This window comes from Acanthisitta chloris, unplaced genomic scaffold (genome assembly GCF_000695815.1).
Source record: "Acanthisitta chloris isolate BGI_N310 unplaced genomic scaffold, ASM69581v1 scaffold32646, whole genome shotgun sequence".
NCBI lineage: Eukaryota > Metazoa > Chordata > Aves > Passeriformes > Acanthisittidae > Acanthisitta > Acanthisitta chloris.
In genome coordinates this window covers 47697-67142 of record NW_008679324.1, presented here as the reverse complement: position 1 = coordinate 67142, position 19446 = coordinate 47697, and the positions used below count along the sequence as shown (strand labels likewise).

Below are 19446 nucleotides of genomic sequence, written 5' to 3'. Positions count from 1 at the left end.
ATGCATTTGCGGTTTGCTCACATCAGGAGACACTTTGTTCCTGGGAGGGTCACCAAGTGCTCTTGGAGGTTACCCAGAGAGGTTGTGAAGTCTCCATCTTTTGAGATACCAAGAACTCATCTGGACATGGTGCTCCCAGCCTCAGCCAGTCTGTGATTCTGTGATTATAGATTATGGTTATTTATATGATATCAGGAAGAAGTTTTCCCTGTGAGGGTGGTGAGACACTGGCACAGGTTGCCCAGGGAGGCTGTGGCTGCCCCAACCCTGGCAGTGTTCAAAGCCAGGTTGGATAAAGCCTTGAGCAACTTGGTGTGGTGGGAGGTGTCCCTGCCCAGGGCAGGGGATTGGCACTAAATCATCTTTAAGGTCCATTCCAACCCCTTAACATTCTGTTATTCTATGAACTGCTTTATGGACTGAACCCCCCAAAAATATCTATTGAACCACAAAGTGAGAACTTGTGGATGCTGTCATCAAAGATACTCAGTAGTCTCAGTAATGTGTTGACTTCAGTAGCAAATTTAATTGCTTTTTCTTTCCCAAGTACCAAACTTTGTTGGGTTCCAAGCAGTGATGTTTGTGTAGCCACTTCTGGTGTCAGTTGCTCATGATGTTCAGCTGTTATATCTATTTATGTATTGCATCTTCAGGGCAAATCTCAAACTCTTATTTCTCCTGTGGTTTTCAGGGGGAGGGAGAGGTATAGCAAGTACCTGTGTAGCTGGAGATGAGTTGTGGTGGGTGATGTCACCTGTTGTGGTTTCTTGCAGCCTTTGTCACTCTTTTGAATGGAGAACAGGCCCAGAGTGCCATTCAGAGATTCCACCAGTATTCCCTCAGGGGAAAGGAGATATCTGTGCAGCTCCAACCCACAGATGCTCTGCTGTGCATCACTAATTTACCCATTTCATTGACACTAGAAGAGTTTGAAGAACTTGTCCGTGCCTATGGCAATGTGGAGAGGTGTTTCTTGGTGTATAATGAAACTACTGGGCATTCCAAGGGCTATGGATTCGTGGAATACATGAAGAAGGACTCTGCTGCAAAGGCCAGGCTGGAACTTCTGGGCAAGCAGTTAGAGGAGAGCATTCTCTTTGCACAGTGGATGGATGTGAACCAGCTGACCACAAACCTTATTCACTCCAAGTGCCTTTGTATTGATAAATTACAAAAAGACTCTGCTGAGTCAAAAGATCTGATCCAAGTTTTCTCCCTCAAGTACAAACCTGTGTTCTGCCAGGTATGTTTGATTTCTGTCTGTGGAAGATCAAGGTTGTGATGTCAGTGGCTCTGTTGGCTCTTCACTGCTTGATGTCTTCACTGCTGGGTGGTTGTGCATCTACATTGTGATATGAGGTGTGATACAAATGCTTTACTGGTATGGGTTAGCAGTGATTGATTGACCTGTGTTATCTGGGAATCTGCAGAACTCCACTCCCATCAAGCACCAGTGAAATGTTTGTAACACATCTCTTCCTCATGTAATTTATTGAAAATAATATTAGAAGTATTTCTGAGCTCTTCAAGGTAACATTGCTGATGGTTTTATTGGTAAAGAAAGCCAAAGTATATGGATGCCACAAGTGCAACAGTTTAGATGATGTACAGTATCTGATCTGTGTAATTAATGTGTTTAAGAAACCTCTGCAAATACTTTACCTGTTTTTATCCCTCACTGAGGAACATGTAGGCTTGAGGTCTCATAGTCACAGGGCTTGCCAGGGATAGAAGAGGTACATGTTTTGCATGTGCAGGTACAGAAGAGGCAGATCCTTGTTAAAAACAGGTATTTAGTGCCATTTGCTGGTCTCATGCAGCCACAAGACTCTCCTCACCCACTCCAGGTGTATCACTGTGATTTAAGAAGGTAAAAGTAAATTTTGAAGTGCCTCTAACTGCCCAGAAGAATACTGTTAGTGAAATATATCTTTTCAGAGGTTTCCTTCTCATCCTCTTGTCTTGTGAGGGATGAGAACACATAAAAGTGTTGCTCATAGTGGTGTAGACACACTACCATGAACAGGCAGGAGAAAGAAAGCTCTGTAGTCACACAGTTGGGTAGGATTTCTGTGGAGGGGTTGTTTTTCAGTTGGCTTTTATTCTTCTTAAGTCTCTTGGAAGACTGCTAAGGGATTAGCTTCAGGGCTAAGCACCCAGAGATTCTCAGCATCTAAGACCAGAAGGTCCATCAGGCTGTCTAGCCTGACCACCTGCAGGCCAGCACAGCCTCCATAGTGCTCTACTGGAGCCCCAGGAATTTGCAGTTGGCCAAAGTAAATACTTACACTTGATCCAAATATCCCAGGAGATGCATAGATTGGAAGTAGCTCTGCCCATCCCTTGTTATTTTGCCCTCCTGTCCTTTCCTTGGTTGAATATCTGCTTCACCTTCACCTCACTGATGACTGCTTTGAGGAGCTTTTGCCCCCCATTGTTTTCTGCCTGTAAGAAGGTATTAAATGCTGTAATCAAGTCTCTTGCTCAATCTGTAAGTAGCTAACCAGATTGATCTTTTAAAGTCTTTTCCTTCAGGGCTTTTTTTCCAGCTGTCACATAATCCAGAGGCTGTTAGCGGCTCCCCCAACAATTTTTCCACATGCTCTTCAAAATTGGCTTCAAAGACTAACAGGTTGCTGTGATAGAGATGGATTTCACTGGCAGGATTCTGCTGGGCAGTTAGGGACACTTCAAAATTGACTTTTACCTTCTCAAATCGTGATGACATGCAAGGGTCACACCTGGGATGGGTGAGAAGAGTCTGACTGTGGCTGCATGAAGTCAGGAAAGAGCACCAAATACCTGTTTACATAAAATACAGAAGGATGGATGTAGGTTAGCAAGTAGTTCAGGTTTGATAGATGCACAAGGCAAGAGTTGGATTAATTCTCATCACCACAGAGCTAATTAATTAGGGTTCTGAGTGAGGTGGCCTAAAAATTAAGGACAAAGAAAGGAGGAGGAAAAAGACCTAAGAAAGTGTGGGAAAAGCGAAGTAACATGATGGGCAGAGACATAAGAGGAAAACTAGGAGAGGGCAGGAGAGCAGAAACCTTGGTGGAGAAGGAAGTCCAATAGGGAATGGCTAGGAGAAGTGCTTTGTCTGGAAAGCTCTGTAGTATAGCTCTCTGGTGCTGCTTTTGTGGCTTAGTTCTGCTGGTAACTCTGGTGCAGCATTTCATCATGGAAGTACAATCTTGTCCTGAAATATTTAGTTGAACTAGGGAAATAATTCTGATTCATTTAATTTAATTGTATTTAATTAATTTTATTTCATAAACTCTGGTTTATTTCAATTAATTTTATTCATTTTATTCCATAAAGTCTGATTAATTTAATTTAATTCGATTATTTTGCTTCACAAACTCTGGTTTATTTCACTTCGTTCCAAATTTACCTCTTTTTAAAAATCAGTTTGATTTCTCCTCTATTGCCAGTAGAAATGTTCTGTCAGGGGCAGCTGAACCCACACACGGATATGAGGAAAAATGGCTTTTCCTAGGGCTTCCAGGAACATGTTTTGTCCTTTTCTTCAAGAAAATGCACCAGAAAACCTTCCAATTGTCCCTAGAATGTCTCCACCCTCCTTTGCACAGTACTGCAGGGCTTCACCAGTGCAGTAAAATAAAGTAGAAATATAAACTAAAGACACATCTGTATAGCAAATACACATCTGCTGGTGTGTTTATGTATCAGACTGTGTGTGTTCTCCAGAGTTCTGCCCAGAGGCTTTCACAGTGCCACTAAAGAGCTGAGCACCCTCTTTGGCTTCCAAATCTTTGGCATTTGTGTTTCAGTTGTTACTGTAAGTTTGTGGAACCCTAAGGTTGGGAATAGGTTGTTTTCATCCAGTGAAATCCAGAAATTTCCTCTCCAAAACTCATTTCTCTTCCCAGTATATAATTTCTATTCATTTTGGTACTGGAGATTTTTGCCTAAGCTTTGCTCCCTCCCTTATTTGTCTGATTTAAATGTGCTCATTCTGCTATAAAACTCTGCAAACAAAGGCCACAGCACTGTGTGACACATAAGCCTCTTTCCAGTCTGCTTGATTGATCAGTCTGGCATCTTCTCTTGGCATTCAGCACAACCACACACTTCATATTCTCCTAAAAGTCACTCTAGAACAGTGGAATTTGCATTGTTGCATGTTTCAACAACTGGCCTGTAGCCTGATGGATGCCAGTTTGATTATTGCAGGCTTAAAGGCTGAAGAATAATGAGTTCATAAGTCTTAGCCTGCAAAATAATAATTGTTGTAGCATATACAGCTGTATTTAGTTTCCTTCCCATTCCTCCTTTGTTCTCTAAATGGTGTTAAATACATTGATTTGTAATATGTTATGGGGTTGGAATGGAGCCTAGAGATCATCTAGCCCCAACCCCCAGCCCTTGGGCAGGGACACCTCCCACCAGAGCAGGTTGCTCAAGGCTTGATCCAGCCTGGCTTTGAACACTGCCAGGGTTAGGGCAGCCACAGCCTCCCTGGGCAACCTGTGCCAGTGTCTCACCACTCTCACAGGAAAAACTTCTGCCTGATATCTAATGTAGATTCCAATTTGAACTCATTATCCCTGTCCTGTCGCTGCAGCTCCTAACACAGAGTCCCTCTGCAGCTTCCCTGGAGCCCCTTCAGATCCTGGCAGGTTGCTGTGAGGTCTCCATACAACTTTCTCTTCTCCATGCAATAGCTGAGGTTCTCAGTGAGGTTAGACTGAAGTGAAGGTTGGAATTGAAGGAGATAAATAGGAATGCAAAATATTCTATGAAGAGATGATATTCAGCTTACATACAGGATGTTTGAGAAAGATACATCCTGATTTGGGGAGGCATTAACTTAAGGGTAATCAGTAGGGCCATTAACTGATAAGAGGACTGGAACACCTTCCCTATGTTGTAAACAGGCTGGGAAAGTTGGGGCTGTTCAGCCTGGAGAAGAGAATGTTGTGTGGAGACCTCAGAGCATCCTACCAGGATCTGAAGGGGCTCCAGGGAAGCTGCAGAGGGACTCTTGGTTAGGAACTGCAGTGACAGGACAAGGAGCAATGGGGAGAAATTGAAAGAGGGAAATTTAGATGAGATATCAGGCGGACGCTTTCCCTGTGAGGGTGGTGAGACACTGGCACAGGTTGCCCAGGGAGGCTGTGGCTGCCCCAGCCCTGGCAGTGTTCACAGTCAGGTTGGCTAAAGCCTTGAGCAACCTGTTCTGGTGGGAGGTGTCTCTGCCCAGGGCAGGGGATTGGGGCTGAATGATCTCTAAGCTCCATTCCAACCCCTTAACTTTCCATAATTTCCATGTGAAGCATTTTGCAAGAAACAGGTGAAAATACTGAAAGGCAGTTCTTGGAATTCTCCACTTCACTCAGTGTCCTGTGCATGTTGCTGCAGTTTGCTCAGGATGAAGACAGTGGCATCGGTGACTTCGCCGTGGTTGAGTATGAGACTGCAGAGCAGGCAGAGAAGGTCTGGGAAGTCACAGATGGCATCACCTTTAAAGGGAAGAGACTCCAAGTGTCCTACTGTGCCCCTGGAGCACCAGGCAGGAGCACCTTAGCAGCACTGATAGCAGCGCAAAGGATGGTAAGATACCTTCAGATCTGGTTTTGGCACACCTTGAGCAGCTTGAGTTGGGGCAGAGGGTTTGGCTGCTTTGCAAGAGGAAAAGGACCCAAGATTTTGGAGGCATTTTTCAAAGCCAGGTTGGACTGGGCTTGGAGCAACCTGGTCAAGTGGAAGGTGTCACTGCCCAACCCAACCTGTTCCATGATTTCACGTAGTCGTCCCAGTCCTGTCTCCTTGCAAAGCTTTGCCTGGAAGAAGGCTAAAATATGACATAAACCACCACAAAGTTACACCTACATAGCTCTGGGATTTTAACACATTTAATTTTCTGCAAGAGAAATGGTTCCAGTTCAAATAAAAAACAACCGAAAGTGGCGTTGTTTGACAAGCTAAAACTTGGTTTAAAACAGAGTTGAAGATAAATTTCAAGGTAGGAGAAACAGTTGAATTTCATGCTCTGTATAGAAGAAAGGTTTTTACACTCACATGTCTTATCAAGTTATTGCCTAGGAAATTGGATGTGATCAGAAGATGAAGATGTCTTAAATATAGAGGCAGAACAGGTTCATCCCTTCAGCTTTATGAGATGAGTAGTTCTGAGAGGCACTGGCAGCATGAACATCATGTACTTTCTCAGTCTCCTTTATTGATTGCTCTGTCTTGGTTTAAAGGAAAAAATGTGTCTCAGGAGAAATAATATCTTTGAAGTTTTGTTGGAGTAGTTTGTTAGGTGTTTCATTGAGGGGGAAAAAGAGCAGGAAACAGAGATGTTTTTCCTGTGTAAAATAAGACATGTACATTACCTTCACATAAGTTTGAGGGGTTTAAACGTATTTGTTTCTCCTGCTTGTAACATTTTTGTCTCTCTCTCACTTGGAGATGAGGAACAACAGGAAAGGCTTACTTCCAGAGCCAAATCCAGTGCAGATCATGAAGAGTTTTAATAATCCAGCCATGCTGCAGATGCTGCTGCAGCCCCAGCTTCGTGGCCATGCTGTGAAACCTGGTAAGCTGGTTGAAAACAGGACTAAAGAAACCCTGTTCTTAGTGCTGCAAGGCCTTTTGCAAAGGAGTGAAGCAGAAATACTTGTTTGAAATCAGTGCAGACACTTTTTTGCTGCGTTTGTGTAGACACTGTCACGTTTTAGGATAGTAAAAGCAAGAGGTGAGGTGTATAGTCTTGTGTTTGGGTGAAATTTAGTGTTACCTACAGATGTCTTGTATTAGCTCTGAACGTTTCCTTCAGAGATGGGTTTAAAAAGAAAAATGTCTTTTGTAGACATCATGAAAATGGCAAGTTTAAATCTGATTCTAGGCCTGCATTTTGCAGCCTGAGTCTTCCTGTTGGTTCCAGTGTGGATCTTTTTACTGCCACAGTTGTGCAGAGCATTTCAGAACAGCATTAGCCAAACCCCTTTCTGTCTTCTCATCAGGTGGATGTGAACAAACACATAAACCCCAGTCTAATCACATTTCAGATGGGAAAATCCTAGGAACAGGCACGAGGTAATTAGGAGAGTCAAGTGGGGGCAGCTAGGAGTGTGGGACACAATCTACTGACAGAAGGAAGCTACACAAAAATGAGGTGTGAAGTGACCACTTCAGCGAAGAAACACTCAGCTCAGGCTGAGTTTCAAAGCACTTCAGATAAGGCTGTGGCCTTGCAATCAGTTGCATCTTGGAGTGAAACTCTCAGCCCTAGAGGAGCACCTGGAGAGAACATTGGAGCTCTCATATGCTGTTAATTGCAGACCAAAGTGTATTGAAAGGTTTCATAACCTCTTCCAATCTAAGTCTGTGATTGTATTAAAGTCACCTTTAGTGGACTGAAAATGCAATGAAAACCAAATCCAGAGAATGTAGAATAACTTATGAAGACTTTAACTTGCCTAACTTGTAAAATATGCAATTTTTTTGTGTGTTTCTTATACAGTTCTGGGAGCGTCTGCAGGTTTGCCTCACCTAATAAATTCAGCTGTTGGTTCACCTTTTCTGCAGCTGAATAAAGTTCATCAGGTATGTGACAAAAGGACTTTGGTCAAAATAGGTATTTGGGGAGATCTTATCTTAGATTACATATGAAATGTATATATAATATAGATACATTATCTTATGTATTATATAGATATATTGGATTGTGTATGAAATATATATCTAAAATATATATCAGTTTAGATTCTATATGAAAAATGCTCTCAGTTTTAAGAAGCTAAGCCAGAATCAAGTGTTGTTAGACTCCAAGGAAAGCTCTGTATTATGAGACAGGGGTGTGCTTACTATCCACAAGTGAGTTATGGTCTCTTAATTGAGCTTCTGATTTGCTAAGAGGTGTTGGTATAGAGACAAATCGTCATTACTGGTCAAAAAATCCTCTTTAAACTGGAGCTCAAGGAACATGGCACATCCCTTTCCCTCCGAGCAGCTCCTCCACACTTCCTGTAGAGCCTTGATTGTTTTATCTTGGGCAACAAGCTTAGCATATCTTCATTTCAAAGCTTGCAGGGACCAAAATGTGCTACATAGGCCATAAAAAGCAGTGATTTGCAGATGTTACTTCTTAGTCAGAAAACCCCCAAGGTTAGAAGCTCTTTCAAGTGTTCTCAGAGTGTAATTCCAGATGGAGGCCAGAATTTCTGCAAGATGCTGGGAAGGGTATTTAGGATGAGTTTGCCCTAGAAATTGGGGATGAGAGTGTCCCCCACGAGCAGAACTGCTCCCTGCTGGGTGCACTTGGCCCGCAGCCTCTGCCTTGTGCTCAGCTTCTCTCAGGGATTTCTTCTCCAGCTCTGCCAGGAGCCAAAGTTTTCCTTTAATATTCATGGTGGGGATTTTCATCAAGACCTACAAGGGAGTGGAGTCAATCACTTTGGCTTAGTATCTTTGATGTTTCCATAAATCCCACTTAAAAAATAAAATCCCCCTAAGTATTAGTTATTTTTACTGTTCTTTTGACAAACACAGATTTATAGATCTTAAAAAAGACTATGCTAAAATGCAGAGATACTCCTTATGTTAAATATATTTATGTTCTTTCTTTTCTGTTCTACTTCTATTCGATTTTTTTTCTGCCAAAAGCTGGTAGGTGAATGTGTTCACTTTGAACAAATGCTACCCAATTTTGCCCCATCATATGAATTGCTTTTGTTCTGTACAGTGAAAAAAAGACCTGATTCTTTGCTTGTACTTCTTGTATTTCAATGACATTTTCAATTGGTCTCTTTAGTCACTGCTGCTCCCTCCTCAGCCTGGGAGAATCTGTGCTTCCTTGGAAGGCAATGTGAGTGTTTGCTGATCACAGCTGGAGTCAGGCATGTTGTACACAGCTAACAGTGTGATTGATGATGATCCAGTGGGTTTTGGCTTCAGAGTGCTGCAGCCAAACAACGTAGTGTTTTCTCTGTGCAGAGACAAGTCTAGTTCTCTTCCCAGGAGCTTCCTGTCATTTAATTAGCTCCAAACCTGCTCTGATAGTCTGAATTTTATCAATAGTGCTTTGATTAGTCCAATTTCTTCTGTTAGGCCTTGTTTTCTGTTATTAGGTGACTTATTTCAGAGTATTGTCCAAAGCCAGAGAACCAGGTCACTATTTTCATTGCCTTGAAACTCTGTGTTATCATAAGCTGGAGGGACAGGCAGTGTTTTGGCTTGGCTCTCCACTCACACTGATTCAGCTTCCTGTGTGCCCTGGGTTTGCTGCTTTATATTCAAGGTTCTGTAACAGAATACAAGGAGAAGAAACATTAATTTAGGCTGATTATGCCAAAGCGTTTCAGAATCATTGATAAAAAAGATTCAGCAGAGGTGATTTGAAGGTCCTGTAATCTTCCAACTTGAGGCAGCCTTTCCTTTCTTTTAATTTCTCCTGTTAATTATCCTGTGCCAAAATAATGCATTTGAAGCTCTCTCAGTGATGTTCCCCTCAGCCATGCAGCAGTTTATTAAATCTTTATTAACCCAGAGACTTGCCTTGGAGGATTCTAACCTAACTGATTTTTACACTCTTGTTTTTCACAAGTTTTGCAATTGGTCTAAGACATTTTCTTTGTTGATGGAGCCAAGTTCAGAAGGAACTGCCACTGGCACTGGTGACAATAAACAGCCCTGGATAATGTCTACTTGGAAATCACTAAGACAATTAAAATAGCAGATGCAGAACTAATCTAGATATGGCACATTTGTTTTCAAAGGCCCATTTCTGAGCCCAGAAGAACATATTGTAGGCATAGAAGGGTTTTCCCTGAGGAATTTAACACAGAGAGACAATCCAGGCTGGAAAAGATTCGTGAGGTGTTTTGCAGGAGGCTGTGAAATCTCAGCATCAGGAATTGCCTTCTTTGGGGCTTCATTACCTTGCTTTGGGTGATTTTTCTGCTGTAGGAGACTTCAAAAACCAATAAGGAAAGCTCTACTTGTCATGATGTGCCACAGTCAGTGTCCCACAGATCCATTCTTGCACTGCTGTACACAAAGGTTTGGAGAACAACCTGTATTTCACCTGGAGCTGCTGCCAGACAGTTTCAAGCCCATGTTCAGCTACCATAAATCATGGTATCTTTTAAGGTTTGTTTTAAGCCACAGAGCTCATAATGCTGAATATGCCAGTAGCAGAGTCTGAGTGTGGTGCCCCAAAGTTATTAATGAGTGGCTCAGTTCTGGTGGCAAATGGGGATATTTTGAGTTAAAAATAGGGCTATTTTATAGCCTTCCTATCTGTAGGCACTGTAAACTGTAAGCTTTAAATGGCTCTGGAGTAGGATTTCAGGTAGAGTTGCCACTGGAAAGGGAGGGGAAACATATCTGGATATTCCTCTTTGAAAGACAAGTAAAGCAAGGGATGAGAGTCCCTGTGAGTCCCAGCAGAGTGCTGTGAAGGACACAGATACTTGGTGCAGATTATGCCTTAGAATTGCAGTGCAAGGCACAAAGCAAATGTTAGCAGACAATGAAGCCCTTATTCACAGAGCTTGGAATCCCCTGAACTCCTCCAGGCTCATCTTTCCTGCTGGCACTGGAGGTAACTGTAGTCCATCTGTGGAGGCTTCAAACACATGGAGCTTTCCCTGATGGCTTTCCCAGGGGCTGCAATGGAGTTTGGGTTGTATTTGGAGATACTCTTGATCCTTTATGAGCCATCAGAAAGCTTTACTTGTGCTTGTGAGGTGAAAAAAAGGCCTGGGCAGAACAGAGGTTCAAACAGCTTGGAATAACTTTGTGAGTGAAGTGAAGCTGTAGTTCTGTGGAGGAAATTGTTACTTTGTTGTTTTAACTCAGAAAGTTAAATTTCTTTAAGCAGGACCTTCTGAAAGTGTCTCAGGAATGTTCATGATTGCCAATTAACACTTCTTTTAATCATTTCTCAGAGCTCAATTCTGGGGAGTGCATCCAACCTGCTGCTGCAGAGCCCTGCTCACCTGCCACTGCCCCAGCAGCAGCTCATGAAGATTGAGAACATTCAGGCTAACAGTGTAAGGTCATCACTGGAACTTTGAATCTCTGGACATTCTTAGAACAGCAAATCAAGTTTTTCATCAGGTGGCCCTGCCCATGGCAGGGGGGTTGGAACTAGATGATCTCTTAAGGCCCCTTTCAACCCAAACCAGTCTGAGATGTTATAATTGAACAGTTTAGTGTATCTAAAATGATTAATGAATGTCAAAGTTATGAGAAATAGCTGTGGACAGATTATTTTAACCATTTACACAGGTTTCTGTTCTTCCTTATAGAAACCAGGTTTGCTGGGTGAGCCTCCAACAATGCTCCTGCAGACAGTGCTGGGAATAGGGGTGATGCCAGCAGTGAGCTCAGGCATGGGGACCCGAGGAGAAGCTCTGAAGTGTAAATGGATTTTTATTTCATACCAAATCAGTAGAAATGCTCAGCTTGGAATTATGCACCTGATTTTTTCCCTCTGTAGCAAAAGCAATAAAGATTTAAGCTCCAGCATGTGACAGATGTCAATTTTCAAGGGAAATTTCTGTCTGATGCCCTCAATTTTTATGAGGGAAGACCAGTTGTGATACTGGGGGTGTTCAGCCTGGAGAAGGGAGAGTGCTGGGAGACCTTTGAGCCCCTTCAGTGCCTAAAGGAGCTCCAAGAGAGCTGCAGAGGGTCTTGGGACAAGGGCCTGGAGGCACAGGACACAGGGAATGGCTTCCCACTGCCAGAGGGCAGGGAGAGATGGGATATTGGGAAGAAATTCTTCCCTGTGAGGGTGCTGAGGCACTGGCACAGCTTGCCCAGAGCAGCTGTGGCTGCTCCATCCCTGGGAGTGTTCCAGGCCAGGCTGGATGGGGCTTGGAGCAACCTGGGCTGATGGAAGGTGTCCCTGCCCTTGGCAGGGGGTGGAATGAGATAAGCTTTAAGGTCTCCCAACCCAAACAAGTCTGGGATTCTTTTGTTTCCTCCACTGAGCTGTGTATTCTGTGTAATCTCAGATACGGTCTGAGTAATGGTGTCACCAGGAGGGAGGAAAAGGTTGCAAGGGAGGGAAGAAACTCCTAAATAGGTAGGCTTAATTTTGCAGAGTATTCTCCAGCTCCTTAGTAAAAAAAAAATTGTCCCTAATGCCAGTTGAGGTGGGGTTTCCCCCTCTGTTCCAGTGCAGGATCCTCTAGGATGTTGTTCCCAGTTTTTTTGTAAAGGGACAGGAGTTATTATCCTAGTGACTGTTTAGAAAAGTTATTGTATTGTATTAAACAGAGTTGTTTGCTTCTGGCATGGCCAAAGAATAAAAAGCACCCTCAGGATCCATGTTCTGGGACAGCTGTTAAATAGATCTGTAACTGCATTTCCTCACCACAAACAAAACCTACTGATAAATGTTGTCTAACAGCAAAGTTTCTCCATTTATGGTTGGCTGCAGCATCTAATCCAACTCCAATTCCAACAGCAGCAGCGGCAGGGATGGGCATGCTGCCATTCTTTCCCAATCAGCACATTGTTGGACAAGCTCTACCAGGGCAAAATAATGCTGCAGACAAACCCTCCGAGGCAGCTGTGTCAGGATCACAGCCTTATCCCCAGCCCCTGGCAGCCCTTCCTGGGGGAGCTCTGCGTGCTGGACCTGCCAAACCACACAGCCAGCCCAAAAGCACTGAGGTGAGCTTGGGAGTAAGGGAGACTCAATGCAAATATTGTCTTTGGTTTTCCTTGCATGTGGATTTTCTCTTTATTTTAGCTGCAACTGCTTAGTGTAGTTCACTATAAAATCCTCTAGATCACAGGATCATCCATGAGGCATTTTAAGGCCATTTCAGTCCTGAATAACAGGGAGAGAACAATAATGCTCTTTGGTGGTCCGAGTGAATTAACAAAGGAATCTTCACAGTGCTGGAGGGGTTTTGGCCGTGTGTTTGCCTCATAGGATTTGATGATGAAATGTGTCTCAGGGGCAATGTCCTTTGTAAAGGCCAAAAATTGAACATGTGGTTGAATTTCATGACTGATCAGGAGCAATATATGAGGCCTTTGGGTTTCCAGGCAGTTGTGTGTGCGTGTAAGTCTTCCACTTTCAATTCATGCCCTCTTGGCCACACCTCATTTATTCCTGCTCTTATATCAGGTTTTTACACACTACTTACTCCCTTGAAGCTGAGGTGTGGGAGGGTGATGGGATATAAGTTGAACCAGGATGACCTGGTTATTTCAGAAGTTTTTTTCCTGCCATTAGCATAACTGTTTTTAATAATATTCATCAATATTTGACATTTAAGGAGAAATATGTTCTTAATTCAGATCAGATCTGTGTTTTCCTGACATATCACCTGAAGTGATTAGATTATACCCAGTGTTGGTGTCTGTTTTTCTTAGACAGGTTTGGTTCTACTTCAGAAAATCCAGTTTTCATGTTTTAAATCACTTTTTACTGTAGTGAAGTGGAATTTTACCTATATATAGGTAAATACAGTCAAATTTATCTATCTATATATATATAGGTAAATATGTAGGTTATTCCTATATATAGGGATTTTACTTACGTATAGGTAATAGGTATAGATTAGATATATAGATTAGATATATATTAGAGATAAAGTGTGTGTATGTGTGTATATATATATATACATGGATCAAAAACACAGAGTGTGTGAGTTATACACATAGAAAATCAATGTTTTAACTCACCTTTTCCTTTCGTTCAAAGGAACTCTGAGCCAGTCCTGACACTTCATTCCCACTCATAACCATTTACCCTTTTTAAGTCTGTGCTTACAAATGGAGTGATCAGTGGGCTGTGTGGTAATGCACATTGCAGACGTCTCTCCAGGGCTCGTTTGTCCTTTATTTCCTTGTGCCTCCCAGTGAAAAGAGCTTGTTTGGTCTTGGCTGTGTACTTAGTGCTCACGCCCTGCATCTGGAGTATTCTGGTGATGATTAGTCGTTTACTTGCATATGAAAGGTTTGCTTTTGTTTGGTTGTTTGAACTGGCCTTCAGTAAGTTGCAGTCTGAAGAGAAACATTCGGGCACAATCATTTGGTAGAAAAAAAGCACTGGCAAAATGTCCAGATTGTTGTCCCTAGAATTGATTTTAAAGGTGGTATTTCATAGCACTAAGCCTTTTTCTGGGACAATGTAGAGGAACAGAAGAGGTGACTTTAGTCCTTGTTTCTGACAAATTTTAGGTGAATACAAAGCAAACTTCTCTGTCCTCTTGTTTCACAGACTCCCCTGAAAAAACAAACTTCTCTGCTTGGGGAACCACCAAAAGAAATACGTCTGAGCACCAACCCTTACTTGAATTTGGCAAGTGTGTTGCCTGGTATCTGCCTGCCAGGTAAGCAAACACCAAAAGTGGGTTTAATTGCAAGTCTGTAGTGCCCACAGCAGTTATCCTCCAGGAAATCTTGGTGTAGTCAATGTAATCTGTCCTGATAGCTAATATTTTATTGGGGAAGGGTAAATTTCCAGAGGCGACTTACTGATATAGACAAGCTTCTAGAAGCCTTTCAATTATTAGTAGCACTGATTAATTTTGAGCACAGCAGCAAATCTCTGGCTGGATCCCAGAATGCAACTGAACTCATGTGTTTTATGCAGCCCATGTGATTATACAACCTGTCTTCTTTGTGTTCCCAGCAGCAATTGCCAGCAAAGCCTCCAGTCCACCTCAGCAGACCGGAATTCCAAATAATGTCGTGGATGCTGCTGTGTCTCAGGGAACTGCATCACAACATGCCATGGAAAATTACTTCGGCTACTCTCAGCCGCACGGGGAATACACACAGGTATGTTGTGCTGCAGCTCTGTCTCCCCTAGTGTGGCCCTCAGAGCTGTGCTGGCAGGAGTTTGGCAGAGATCTCTGAGGTCCCTCCCAGAGCTGCTCATTGTTTTCTCTGTGTATTCCTGATGCACTTCTTGGCACACACGTGGCCTAAGAGCTCTGTGTGCAGCTGGACAGCTCTGCCCAGCGTCAGAGTCACTCTTGGGTGGTTCCTGAGCTTTCCTACAGCCAAACCCACCCTCCTCTTCAAACTGAACCTCTTCACTGGCACTTTATCACTTTCAGTGTACAGAATAGATTTAGCACAGGGGACATCTAATGTCAGTCCAGAAAAACTCTCGGCATGTTCTCTGCTGAAATCATAACCCTTAAAAAATTGCTTCTTGAGAGCCTGAACTCAGGGCAGTCACTAAGAAATTCTTACAACTTCTGGCTTTTGTCTGTCTTCAAGCCACGAAGTTTTTCCCTCCCCAAGAAGTCTTCTTGAAGTTTGGCTAGATCCCAGAGCAGAGTGTTTTGCCTACCAGCAGTTCCTGCAGAGCTTGGGGAATTCTTGCAGTGTCTGCCAGCTGGTTTCACTGCAAAGGATGCACAGGATGTCTGCCCTATATGCCCCATGTGGTGATCAGAGCATGGCCATAAGGTGTGGACTCTGGAGAGTGTTGCAGGACTGAGAGCAAGTTCCACAGCACACTGGGAAAGAACATTTCCACATTTTCATTAGTCATCACTAGTCGGTGTAGCTGCACAGAAATCAAATAGGGGAACTGTATTGTGGTGCTGTCAGGGAATGTGTGTAAAGATTTGTTCTGCACTGAGACACCCACCTTGGCTCTGCTTTGGGTCTCCTCCTGCACTGTCCCATCACCTCCTCCCCAGATTCCCTGTTCTCCCCTCTCTAACCTATGTGTTATTATATATATTCTCTAACCTATGGGTTGGAGAAGCAGGAGAGATGTCCTGTGGGTGGTGTGCTGTGTGTTTTGTGTGAGCACTGACACAGTCTTGAATATAGTGTGGTCTGTGCTCTGGAGCCAGGCTGGAAGGGCTGGGAGCGTTCACCTGGAGAGGAGAAGGCTCTGGGCAGACCTTAAAGCCCCTTCCAGTGCCTAAAGAGGCTCCAAGAGAGCTGCAGAGGGACTTGTGTCAAGTCCTGTCATGTAGTGACAGGACGAGGGGGAATGGCTTCAATCTGAAAGAGTAGGATTAATTTGGGTATTAGGAAAAAAAAATTTACTCTGAGGGTGGTGAGGTACTGGACCAGCTTTCCCAGAGCAGTTGTAGATGATCCACCCCTGGAAGTGTTCAAGGCTAGGTTGGATAGAGCTGAGTAACCTGGTCTAGGGGAAGGTGTCTCTGCTCATGGCAGGGGGGGAGACTGGATCATCTTTAATGTCCCTCCCAACCTAAACCATTCTGTGATTCTAAGAATATTTCATTTTAATCTGATTATTGGCTTTAAACTGATTCTGATCTCTCCTGGAGGTAGTTCCTAACCCCAAATCCTTAAACTACTGTACAAAAATATCAACAGTATTGTAGTATGAGTGTTACTAGTTTTATCTTCCCTAACATGAAGGACTCAAGTGGTGTCTCAGTGGTGCAGAGATACCACATGTGCCCCTCCAGCTCTATGGCACTGTCTGTCCTTTCCTTGGAACAGGGATGACATTCTGCCTGTGTCCCCTGCCAATGAAGTGGTGCCCTGTGTATCTTTTAAGCACTTAACATAGTTCTAGGTGTTTGGTTTGAGCTTTATCACCGGTGTTATGAGTGTTTTGATGCTTCTTGGACAGCTTTGGGGCTGTAAGAATTGTCTCATTTGAAGTGCTGGTGGTAGACAGCTAACGGGAGAGGATTTCTCCTCCTCTCCAGGAGGCTGTTCAGCAGTGGTATCAGCACTGTGCTCAGGCACATCACCCTACCCAGCCCAGAGCTGATGAGTTTGAATCCTCAGAGGTGAGAAATCCCTTTATTTCCTTGTTGTCTCCACTGTTTCACCCACCAGCTGTGAGGCTGCTCCTGGACACCTGCTTTGTGTGTGGGTAGTGGCTGCTGCTGTGGGGACTGTGGGAATCAGGAGCTGGAGTGTGGGATGAGGGGCACTGCATGGGCACCTGCTGCAGGGCACTCAAAATATCCCACTCTAAAATCCCACAAAGTCACTGTGAAACTCAGGAGTGTGTTGAAATATTCCTACCAAGCACCAGCAAGTCATCATTTCCCAGTGAGGCTGTTGCAGGACTCCCAGGCCATTAGCCTGTTTCTCTCCCAGGCCATTTAGTCTGAGGTTTCTGTGGCCAAGGAGAAACACCTTTTTTATTAAGGAATTATGTAAAACCATCCCCCAGATCCCACATTTTGCTCAAGGAATTGCTGCATGTGGATTGCTGCTGTGAATTGCACCTCCTGTTAGCAACTGAGCATGACTCAGGTGTTTTGAGACCTGCTGAGTGGTTATCACTGTGGCAAGTGAAAATTAATGATTTAAACCCATTTTCTTTCTACTTCTGGTTGATCATGGATCCCCTTCTGCATTTAGGAATCTCCAGGTGGATCTTACCCAGACTGCAGCACGTGTTTTCAGGTCGTGCCTGCCCTTTTCAGTGGAGCCCAGGGATCACAGCAGCTCCCTCCCCCAAATCCAGTCAATAAGGTGAGAGGAGAGAGGGAGCAGCAGCTGCAGGGGGAATCGCTTCTTCCTGGGCTTGTGCTGCCACCGAGTGGACTTGGGGCCCATGGCAAGCCAAGCAAAGCATTCCCACTGCATCCCTGGTCCCGCGGTGCTCAGGATCACCTTTAACTGTTCTGGATCACACGCAGTTCCTGATGGATGTGATAAGTAGCAGTGCCAGAGTCCTGCGGAGCCCTCTGGTCCCTGGGGATCAGCACTCATCACTGTCCCAAAACCCCCAGGCAAAGCAAGGCTGGAGGTTTGGGAACCAACTGCTTGGAAAGGTGGGAATGTGCGAAAATGCCTGGAAGGAGGGAAATAAACTAGGAAGCAGGAGAAGGTGGTAGTTCACACTGGATTTAGATGGGTTTTGCCTGACTTGCAGATGGATTGCAATGAGTGCCACTGGGATGGAACCTCTGAAGTGGAGAGAGCAAGTCAGGGAATGTCCAGGTTACTTAGAGCCTCCACTTGGAATACCCTTAACTGGATCCTGGGAAGAAAACAATTTAAAAATGGCTTTTATTTGGAACTACAACAGACATCAGCTGCAACCTACTCCAGAGTCATTGAGCAAAGCTTCCTTGGCTGGTGCACCCAGTGGACACTTAGTTTCCATCAATCAGAGCTGTAGGAGGGATGGGGAAATGCTTTGGAAGCAGTGAGGACCAGTTGAAGGAGCCTGGAGTCTGGTTAACACAGTGGGATAAGAGCTTTGTTCAGTGTGAACAAAGGGGCTGCTCATTTCCTGGGAGCCCTGTGCTGTCACATTGCTCCTGTTTTTATGGATGGAGGAAAAGCCAGTGTGGTATCTGGGAGAGATGAGGGCCCTTCCATCATGGCATTACATCCCTTGGTGTGTTCTGGCTCCCAGAAACTCACAGCTCAGACTGGGCGTGAGATCCCCATTTTTTGGAGGTGATTTAGAATGAAGTGTATTCCTTCTAACTGTAGCAATTTGTGACTCCTGGATAGACAACAGCCTGGCTGGAGGTGCCTTGGGGTAAAAGTGGCCAAGGCCTGACCACGTGGCCCTGAGCTGAGACATCTCTAGCTCTGTGCAGCCGAAAACTCAGCTTTCAGCTTCCTAACAGCTCTGGCATGGCTGGAAGTGAGGGAAGTGGTAACAAGAGCAGACAGGCTGAAGTTCGAACTAACTAGTACCTCAGTTCATCTCCAAAGAGGAGTTTGTACATGGAGGTGATGTTGAACAGCTCCCTCAGAGGTCTGTGTTGATGCCAGGAGCCATAAAAGGCAGAAGGAATGTGGTTGGCACAGACACAGCACAGTTTGCCTCTGCAGTGAGGCACATCCCTTACTCCTGGAATTACAGATAAATCTCAAGGAAGAGGGCACACAGGACCTACCCAAGAGGCTCTGTCAGTTCAGGGTGTGTGCTTGTGTGTCTGTGCTTCCTTTAACCCTGCAACTCATTTTTCTCCTGCTTTTTTGGGAGCCAGGACTTGGTGGAGGGTTCCAGCACACCCTTGACAGCCCTGTGGCTGTTAGAACTGCAGGAGAGAGGGCAGTATGAATGTGAGCTAGCAAGAGGTGCTTCTGAGAGCTGCTGGGAAAGTGTTCAGCTCAGAGATGTTGTGCTTTTGGTTAAGGAATTAGTGTCCTGGTTTGGGAAACTTGTTAAGGTTTCTAAAATATTCCACATGAACCAGACCCCCAAATCTTCTGATTAAGAGCCAGCCCTAACCCACTGTGGCTGAGGTGCGAGGTTCAGGTGGTTGTCACAGGACAGATGCTTCAGTGTCTCAGAAAAAGGTGACTGTTATAGGCACTTGGTGACAAAATGAATGGTTGAGCAGTGATCAGGAGTCACCAATGAGGATGTGCATGTGCAGCTTCTGGTGCTGGAGGTGCATGGATAGTGATGTTTTCCAAAGGGAAACTGCACCCAAGGAGCCCTTGGCAGCCTTAGGTCAGTTATGCTCTCACAGAAACCCAAGCTCTGGGACCCTCAGGGCTTGCTGTGTGACAAGG

General features: G+C 44.3%; 1 protein-coding gene across 1 annotated transcript in view; it reads left to right on the top strand.

The window, feature by feature from the left end:
• The window catches only part of RAVER2 (ribonucleoprotein, PTB-binding 2), a 30248-nt gene that overhangs the window by 10217 nt on the left and 585 nt on the right, over nt 1-19446 (top strand). Inside the window, exons 3-11 of the mRNA XM_009077246.1 lie at nt 774-1243; nt 5389-5580; nt 6442-6568; nt 7496-7578; nt 10923-11027; nt 11286-11397; nt 12425-12672; nt 14222-14333; nt 14639-14784. Coding sequence (XP_009075494.1) covers nt 774-1243; nt 5389-5580; nt 6442-6568; nt 7496-7578; nt 10923-11027; nt 11286-11397; nt 12425-12672; nt 14222-14333; nt 14639-14784 — 1595 coding nt within the window. The remainder of the gene's footprint in view (nt 1-773; nt 1244-5388; nt 5581-6441; nt 6569-7495; nt 7579-10922; nt 11028-11285; nt 11398-12424; nt 12673-14221; nt 14334-14638; nt 14785-19446) is intronic.